The sequence below is a fragment of the Aplidium turbinatum genome, chromosome 18, assembly GCF_918807975.1.
Source record: "Aplidium turbinatum chromosome 18, kaAplTurb1.1, whole genome shotgun sequence".
NCBI classification, from domain to species: Eukaryota; Metazoa; Chordata; class Ascidiacea; order Aplousobranchia; family Polyclinidae; genus Aplidium; species Aplidium turbinatum.
Genome location: NC_137489.1, coordinates 19,506,142 through 19,516,213, shown reverse-complemented (window position 1 = coordinate 19,516,213; position 10,072 = coordinate 19,506,142). Strand labels below are relative to the sequence as shown.

The window sequence follows — 10,072 nt, the reverse complement described above, 5'->3', positions numbered from 1 at the left end:
TTAGACAAACCTGTCCATATCCAAAACGACGAAATAATACAAACAGCAAATGCACAAAGAATCACTTTTGATGTTAGTTTAAGAACTCACTGAACATCTACTGATACAAATTCGAATAGTTTACAATGAGCGTGGGAAGAATTGAAAATGTTTAGAACGATAAAAACAATCGGATGACATCAGTTCTGATATAAAGCGATTCGACGGGTGAATGCAACGTTTATAAACAAAAACATATTATTCCTCAATAAAGCATCACAGGGGGTTACCGTTAGCCTATACTATTCATTAGGCTACTTGATAATCACGGACACTGACATAACGAGGCAAATCGTGCAATATCCTAAAGAATCATCGTAAGCAACATCTAATCGCTTTCTAATAGAAGATCTAAACTTGATATATTGGGAGGCGTAAAACGGCATATAATAAAAAGGAAACACAACATTTTTTTACAGCGGGTCAGCATTTAGCAAAATACAATTTTGCAATATTTGCTGCACGGTACTAAGACCGTACCTGTCTTGAAATATCAGTTTCCATCTAAGAGAGAACTCTCAATAAAGACACCCAGGTATTTTATTGAATCTGTGAACCCAACTTTACATTTATCTAAATGTAGCAGAGGACCACGTAAGAGATAAAAGTTTTTGGAGAAGAATGACATACCAAACAATTAGTTATTAGAATTGAAAGTAATTTCATGTTCATGATATGATTCAAACAAGAGTTGCCAACATAACAAAAACTTTTGTTTTATTGAGCTCATAAGATAGCTGGTCAATGTATAAGGCAAAAAGATAGGGTCTTGTTTGACTCCACCTTGTTTGACTCCATTGGACACAATAAGTAGTTGGGACAGGTGACCTCCCCACTTGACTTGCATGGTTTGTTTACTATATTAATATTCCAATATGCAATATTTTTGCTATTAGCCTATGCAGTATTTTTGTAAGTCTGTTTCCACAGCTCAGGTCGTTAATCACTCGACGTAGGCTACTGCTCGAAGAAACAGCAAGATATATCAGCGCTGGTTCGGATCTCGAGGTGTGCTCTTGAGCAATGTATGTCAAGGACAGCTCTTTATTCAGTGGCACCTAGTGGATGGAATAGTTTATAGAAAACGTTTCGACAATCGGAAATTTTACCCTGTCAAAACTCGGTAACCAAGCATGCGTCAGTGATTCAAAGCCCATACAAGAATGCGAAACTTCTAATATGGAGCTCTCAAAGCGACTTTCTTAGTCTGAGAATAAAGATTCAAACTAACCAAGTGAGAAATGTGCTGCAAGTCATTGGGCCATGTTCTAACCAGTCATGACACCTAGTATTTAATTCTACGTAAGCTATCTACCTATTTTAGATTAATTGTATCATTTTATTTTCAATGATCATCACCAATATTTCACAAACTTCCATTATCATGAGTTTTACTCCCTTTAGAAACTGTTTTTCAATAACGGTTAGCTTACATCGTAGGCTGAGTTTAATAAAGAAGCTATCAAAAACGTTATAGGCTACTTTAGAATGAATGTAACTTAATACTACGAAATCTCAACAGCTTGTTGGGAACCAAAATTTAATATGATCAAATAGTCTACAAGTAGCCTAGATTTACTCAATCGGTAACTTTACAATTGAGCTGACGGCAACATTGCAATGAAGTGATGCAAAAGTCTATTCATTATGAAGCCTATGACTGGTCACTGAGGATAATCAAATTGACTTCTTACAGCTAAACAACATCACTTGCAAGCGCCCAGACCGGTTGATATGATATCGCGCACCATCGCCTGAGGCGTTTGTTGCATCAGGAGAAGTCGTTTCGTTTTGCATGACATCACTGCATTTCTGACACGCGGTGGCGTAACGTTGTTGGATCAAGGTGGTTTTAGCGCTGAGCAGGTTTCTAACATGAAACCTCATCACACTTTTATGAGGACTTCGGCTGTTTATAGTTTAAAAGTCACAAACAACGAATGACGTTATTGTTCATGCTTCGCAGTATTCGCACGGTCGGTACAAGTACGCCGAAAGATTGTTGCTACTGACTTAGTAGAAAAAAAATCTAAACAGAGTTTCCGTTTTGAGGAGAAGCTATTCGGTCACCGAAGTTAGGTTAAACATTATTTTAAATTACCGTTACACAAATCTTAAGAAACTAATAGCTTTCCCACAAAAACTATTCATTTATTTACTGCCCGCCAGTTGCTAAGGCTTCGTTAGGACTTTGTTGCTTATAAACTTAATTGCCCGTGACAGATACACCAACACCAAATGTAACCTCAGTGATTGCATCTTACCAGAACGACGAATAATTTCTCGAAAAACAATTTATTATCACAGTGCACTCGTTCGTCAAAAAAGGTCAAGGTTGTTTTAAATAAATATGTAGCCTAATGCGTAGCGGAGTACTTAAATTTGTACCCCACTGTTGAAGAGTGCCGCATGCTAAAAGGTTTCTCATAATTGCAATGGCCCAACTGGTCGAGTGCCACATTATCCCTATCAACAAGCAAAGACCGGCCCCTCATCACCCGAGATGACTCTCACTGGTTGCAGGAAGCGCAAGCCGAAATAAAGGGAGCAGCTGACTCAAAGACTAATGTCACTTCACTGCTTCCTGTCGTCTGTTGTATCGCATCTGTGATCGCAAATAAGAGCATGATTATTATTATGAGATGGCCGTATAGATGCGCGGGCCGTATCTATTTGATAGAAGTGAAAGCTTTCAGTGTGCAACAACTAGGAACAGGTGAAGCTACTCCTTCGTTATGAAATATGTTATTTGACTTTTCAAAGCTAACAGTCAATTAGAGATTGATTATGAAAATCTATATCTTCGGATTGAGAAAACCTTCTCTTCCTGGCAGTCTCGCATAACTTACTTGTAGTGGCTTTAAACCAGTGACGCAGGCCCGCAGTATCCGATTTCCTGTGAATTATTCCAATTCCATCCATTAGGTAATTCCATCCATTAGCCTACCGTAGAATAGAGAGCAATCTTTGAAATGCATTGCTCAAGCGCATACCCCTAGAATCGAACTAGCGACGCTTGATCTTGCTGTTTCTTTGTTTATGAAGTCAGGCGCTTGACCAACTAAGCTATATGGATGCGGTTATAAACTCGCCTCAGTTCAAGCGGTCTTAGACTAATAATGTCTTTCATAGCCCCAGGGAGAATCCCTGCATAGCCCCCTTCAAATAACAACTATCGCGTTGGTTCAACAAACAGCTTTTCGTTTATTCTGCAGCAAAAACTAGAGGTCAGAAATAACAAAGTTGAATAAAGCAAACGACACAAGCCAGTTGTGGTGGCAAACCTTCTTTCCAACATAAATAAACTCTAAAAATGTACAAAAACATCTAGAAAAACAAAAAAATAAAATATAACTCAAGAAAACTTGATTTTTGACGTGGAAACGTCGTCGCATGTTGAAGACGCTCACTGCAACAATCCAAAAACCACACGCACGACTTTCGTCATTCTGACGTCATCGATGGTGGTATAACGCACAGTGGTGGCGAGATTACAAGTTATCGGTAATGACGGGCATCAATTCATCCAGCTGCTTCAGTTTGTCGTCCTCCCAGCCGTTCAACATCTTTTCCTGCAGGTCATTGATGGACTCCTCCAGGACACCTGGCAGAAGTATTGCTCGGAGTTAAAACTAGACAGATTGTTTGTTTTTTTTTGTTTGTTTGTTTATCTTTATCCTGCATTGCGGGAAAGCGGACTTGAGCGCTATGCATCGGTGTACGCCTTCCGACATACACCTGACCAGTGACGTTCGGTGGCTTAAACCGTTGGGAAAGCAACTTGGAAATATGCTGCAGCAAGGTAGTAGGCACGAAGGGCGTAACCGTCGGGCGAAGCCCGAAGGCGTGTTGCCGAAGGCAACACTTCCAGCGGGGGGTCTGGGGGGCCTCCCCCAGAAATTTTTGAAAAACACTTCCAATTTGGTGCGCTCTGAGAGCATTTCCAAAACAAATCAAAAATAAAAATCTGTCAAATTGTGCTTCGCCTATGTGGTGATCATACATCCATTTAATGTTTAGAAGTCATGAACAATCTTAATTTTAACGTTGCAGGACTAAAATCCTGTGTTAGACATGGAATAATAGTTGTCTAAATGTTTAATTCGTCATGAATGTTCATTCTCAGATATTCAGTTAGGCCTACACTACAAAAATTAACACGTAGGCCTAAACATTACAACAAGCAATTTGTACAAAAAGCTGGATAAGTTTGCCTCCTGCGTATAGAAGCTTAACGAACTAAATATTGCACCCGCACCTGAACGTTCATTGGCGAAGTAACGTTATATCAACGCTGTAAAAAGGGCAAAGGCATGACTAGGAAAGCTAGTAGGCTAAAGTACATGGCGAGGAGACATCAAAAAACAGCAATTATGATGCTGTGCGTGTACCGTGACGAGAGATCATTCTGACGAGTTAGTCTAGTCGCTCTAGCAAATGTATGCATTGACGTCACTGGGAAAGCAAGACTAACCTTAAAGCAAGTCTAACCTATCTGATTGGCTAAGCAGCTGGTGACGTTTTGCAATACGAGTAAGGATTGGTTAAAACGAAGGCGTTTTTTGAACTTGGGTAAGCAATTTTGATAGTTGCTTACCTGGAGCCTCAGTGGTTGTTTCTGACAGAAGCGTTTACGTTAATTGGCATTTATAGGCAAGACATGCGGTTTGGTGAGGTCTTAGACTACTCACAAGCGTTACGAGTAATTCTAGCCACGAAAACAGTAATTTTCAAGTTAAAATAGACGTGATAAAAATAATAAGAAGTTAAACCTAGAATTGAGTCATTATATTTTGCATAGTTTTTGCTAAGGTAAGCACTGCTTTCCTTGCTTTCCCTCACCGATCGTCACTGCACCTGACCCACGCTGCAGCCGACGGCAATGTCTGTTTCCGGTTGTCTACTCTACTTATGACTTAAATTTGGTACTACCCATTACTCGAAATTGATCACTAGGTAGAGGCAATTATCGTTAAGTTTCTTGCCCAGAGAAACAACAGCAAGTGCGGTTGGCTGGAGTTGAACATGCAGGCTCTCGACTGCGAGCCCAACGCAATGCGACGGGATGAAGACTGAAGAGTTACTTGCTGCGACGTCACACTCTCCGTCAGGGCATCAGTGACATGTCACAATGTGATTGGTTGATTTTATTTCTAATTTTTATCCTGGGACTGAAAAAGTTTCTTTGAGAGCTTAGTCCTGGTAGTTCCATGTACTTGTATGTAGAGTAGGGTGTTTCATTTTTTCACCATTTTTGAAATTCAAAATGCCTGGGGTCCCATCTGGTGGTATTTGGGGTAAAAAGTTTACATCCCAAATTTTTTTCAATTATGACGTCATATTGAGGTGGTCCACGAGGTTTGAAATTTTTGGGCCTCAAAATCTCGAAATTTGGCCGTATCTCCAGAACCACTTGTCATAGATCGACAAAATTAGTGTCAAAGTGCGCAGAAGGGTCGGTTTTGGGTGCTTCACAAAGACATCTGCCCCACACATAGAGCTCCACCGATATCACTTTTTCAGGCCGATGCCGATATTTATGTAATTTTTAAGCCGATACCCATATGTGTCAACCGATATAGCCTATATCAACTGCGAAAAATTTGTTACCAACAAAGTTAATAAGCAACAAGCCAGTCCAAGAAAGTTTATGCATTGGTTGCTGTAATAGAAAAATCATTCTTAACACTTTTGGTTTGTCGTATCCAGGCTTACGCCCGGTGGTTGAAGATTTAGATTCTTAACAATAATCACAAAAAAAAGAAACAACCAAATGCAATACTGTTTTGCGTTCAATTCAATAATCAAAGTTCAACAGTTTCAAATTGTAGTTCAAAAACATAGTTTCTCAGCATTCATGCACAGAAAACATCTTTTATCGTAAATCAGTCCACAGTGCTGAACACTCCTTCGCTGGGTACAGAAGTATGGGCTGTTCACTGTTCAGTGATGTTTTCTTGCAAGCTTAGAGAATCTGGTGCCATTGTTTGCCCACTAAACTATTGGGTCGGTTCGTTTTCGGTCGCATACAGGTTCCTGTAAGTACTGGTCAGTGGTCAAGTTCGCAAATACTTCCACCTTCGGTTTGCGATGCTTGACAGGATTCAAGCATAGCAGCAAACATGTTTTTCAATGAGCTAGCACTGGCAGCATTAGATGAGGTTGTTGTCGGTGTGTTTGACTTCTAAAGGCATGTATGACTGGCTCTGGGTGTGCTTTTGCTGGCAGATGTTTATCGGCACGAAATAGCCGATACAATATATCGGCTACCTTTGATATCGGCCGATAAATATCGGCTGACCGATATATCGGTCGAGCTCTAGTAGTAGTAGTAGTAGTCCAGTTTTAATCCGGTGATGTCCCCGTTACCGAGGGTGGCCGGATTCACCTCCAAATGCCGCAATCGCCTTCACACCCTGCCTCCACATCGATCTGTCTAACGCGTCCTCTCTTGTTAAGCCCACATTGCTGCTTTCTTCCTCAACTTGCCTTTTCCACGTTTTCTTGGGTCTTCCTTGTTTTCTACGACCCTCCACTCGCAACTCCAGCGCTCTTCTCAAAACATTATCTTCATCCCTTCTCAAAACATGCCCATACCACCTTACTCCATTCGCTTTCGCCAACTTATCAACAGTAAATACCACACACATAAAATACCATCTACCCACACATATTCTGTGCCAGTTAAGATCGCATGGAAGCAGAGATAACATTCAACAAAATGATGTTGTGTAAGCAAATGCAATGGAAAAATTCTATAAAAGAAAGTTGCCAAAAGAAAAAGCGGCGCCGTTGTGTTTATCATCATCGAAACTCGGTTTTGTGCCCGCAAGTGGAGGTGGCTGATTCTTTCCTTGCAGCGATTATCTTAATCCAATCCTTTATCTTCACCCGTCTGCTTCCTTATCTTCCTTAGCTTCCTTCCTTATCTTCGCATCTGCTTCCTTAGTTTAGACTTTGTCTGTTTCATTCTTTACCTGTTCTTTATTGCACGTCTCCGCATTGCCTTTTCCGTTCTTAGAATTGCAAGTCTCTTAGTATCCATGTCTCCCTGCCGTACAATATTGCAGGCCGCACACAACTCCGATAGACTTTTTCCTTTATTTTTAGCAAAATTTTTCTTCCATATAGCATTTCGCATTCCCTGAAATTTGCCCACTGAAGAACTATCACAATGGGATTGTTACGGAGAACTGGATACGAATCGCTGAGAGCTTTCTTCATTAATTGATTGGTTGGTTGCACTCGTGGCCACGATTGCACTTAACTCTGTCCCTCTTCTGCTTTACCTTCAACATAATCGATTTCAGTGAAGTACGATGTACCACTAGATTAGGAATAAACAACATTACTTTACCGAAGTCAGTTTTTTCTTCGGGTGCGTCCCAGAAGTCCCTCTCGATGAGATCATTGTTGAGGACAGGCGACATGCGATTATGTTCCTCCTCTGCAGTGTTGTACTTCAAGCTTAAATCTAGTGGTTCCTCTCTGTCAGTCTCTGTTGGCAACCATCAAGTTTATTACCATCACCACAATCTGAGCTCACTCACTAATCAACCATTTTGCATGCGGGTTACCTTGACACTAAAGCAACCTGTGGCGGGCCGCAGTAATAAATCTTTAGAAGAGGGGGGGGGGGCTTATGCTAAAAAATATATTTTGTACCCAGTATCCAGCGCTATATGTTGTTAATATTTGTCTTAGAATACCGCAATAACAAAAGCAATTAATCAAACAACGCCACTGCCATGCCAAGCTCTTTTCGCAACTCTTTTGACTTTTTTTTTAGCAATACCTTATAAACGAAGCCTATAAACGCAAGCGCATTGTTGTCGCATCGATTCAAAATTGATATCTTTCTATTAAAGTTTCACCAGTGAAATTTTGACACATTGCAATGCAAGTAACAATAGTGGCCTGCAGACAAACCAGTGAAAAATAGGCTCCAGTTACAAAGATATTAGAAACCATAAAACAAAACCTTGTTAAAAACACTAGAAAAACGTTTCTATCGTAACTCACGAAAAACAATAGTGGTGTAACGTACATTAGTGTTCACACACCATTTACAAAGTTAAAACAACCCTATGCTCACAGGCAAGCAACCGCGTGCGCCCGCCAGTAAACCCCGAACTAATCTAGGGCAAAACTTTGATAACAATTTACAGTGTGTACACTGTACACACTGTACAAGCAACCTTCGCCTTTATCTATTTGACTGGATTGGGAAACCAATCCAAGTAATAAAATAATAGTCCGGGGCTGAAAGTGGGTTTTTAAAGTCAACCTATACTGGAATACTGAGTGGAACTTTTTTGTAGAAATACTTAGAGGGGTCCTATAGGAACAACTTTAGAGATGTTGCCACCTTCCAAACCCTGGGCAACATCCCGATTTCGTTCGGTTTCCAAAGTCAGTAAAATCGGAAAAATCTGCCAAGACAAAATTTAGAAAAAATCTCAATTGGTCCAAACATAGGCATGTTATATATCATTTTAAAGGATTTTTTGTCCAGATTAATAATATTGAAGTCTTAAAAGTTCTAATCACTTTGAATTTAAGTTATTTAAATTAACAATTCTCGATTTTTTTTTATAAAAAATCGTAAGAAAAAGAGGGATTTGGAGAAGCATTATTTTGAAAAACTGCTGAACTCTTCTTTTTATTTAATAAAATACATAGTCATTCTTTAGCAGATAAAAGTTCTTTGTCACTGTCACTCTCACTCGGACTATTGCCAACATTCCATTCATTTTCGCAATCGCTGCATGTACAAAAATCGGTACAGCTAATTTTCGATTTCGAACAGGAACATGCTTTTGTGTTACATTTCGAAGCTGAAAAAAGAAAAGAGTTTGTCTTAGAGTTTTTCATGCTCATGATAATCCTTGTCTTTTTACCACTCAACATGGCAGTCAATTCATTCTTCTAAAAATGGATGGAGCAGCCAAACTGAAGGGTAAAACAATGAATTTGTGTATCATGTGACGTGACTATCGATCGAAAACCATCAGGTAATGATTTCTGGAATGAAGCCATTTGTTTTTTACCAATCTCCACCGATTTTGTTTGTTTGTTTTATTTGTTTGTTTTATTATCTTTATCCTGCATTGTGGGAAAGCGGACTTGAGCGCTATGCATCGGTGTACGCCTTCCGACGTACACCTGACCCACGCTGCAGCCGACTGCAATGTCTGTTTCCGGTTGTCTACTCTATTTATTACTTAAATTTGGTACTACCCATTACTCGAAATCGATCACTGGGTAGAGGCAATTATCGTAAAGTTTCTTGCCCAGAGAAACAACAGCAAGTGCGGGTGGCTGGAGTCGAACACGCAGGCTCTCGACTGCGAGCCCAACGCGCTAACCACTCGGCCACTCCTGCCGACATTTATTGACATTTACTTTAGTACCAGACAGCTGACCAGTATAAATGTTGCAAAGAGCACTTTCTGGATGGTATGAAAAATCGAGAGGATGGAGGCATGTTTCAAGAAAGTTTTGGAGCTTTACCTTGTCTGTAAGATCTGCTTTCATCCTTCCTTCTTTTTCTTCCTTGTGGGTTGGCATTGTACATTCTTGATTCTCTCTGATGGCATCCAAAGATTGGAGTACTTCATTGCATGAGTGTTGACTTTTGGCCCAGATTTGCAAGGTTCTTGGCTTTGTTGTCTTTCCGATGATTCCATTATGACCTTTGCCGAACTTCATGTAGGAGGTTTCAATCATCATGTCAGACCAAATACCATTCCATGTGCCTTCTCTTTGGCGCAGAACATGTTCTCCTTTCAAAAACTGGTCGAGGATTGTTGGTGGTAACCTTGACATTGTCAGCAGATAACATAACCCAAACCTTGCATAATTGATATGTCCAGCAGCAAAGAAGTAAGGAATCATTTGGTGGCATGCATAAAGAATTAAAGATGTAGGGGAAATTCTCCTTCTCGTTCTGCTCGTACAAACAACATCATAAGCAGAACTGGCCGTATCAGATTGTTAATCCAATGCTCAGCAATCATACTCTTCTGTGCTA

The 10,072-nt window shown here is 40.2% G+C and overlaps 1 protein-coding gene across 3 annotated transcripts in view; it reads right to left on the bottom strand.

The window, feature by feature from the left end:
* Nucleotides 1-3,225: 3,225 nt before the first annotated feature.
* The window catches only part of LOC145787594 (uncharacterized), a 37,428-nt gene continuing 30,581 nt past the window's right edge, over nucleotides 3,226-10,072 (bottom strand). For 2 of the 3 annotated variants that reach the window (XM_082599364.1, XM_082599365.1), the window contains exons 15-16: nucleotides 7,397-7,537; nucleotides 3,226-3,643 (exon numbers count right to left, since the gene is read on the bottom strand). In XM_082599364.1, coding sequence (XP_082455490.1) covers nucleotides 3,531-3,643; nucleotides 7,397-7,537 — 254 coding nt within the window. In that variant the 3' untranslated portion in view covers nucleotides 3,226-3,530. The remainder of the gene's footprint in view (nucleotides 3,644-7,396; nucleotides 7,538-10,072) is intronic. The other variant, XM_082599366.1, reaches the window with a different exon arrangement.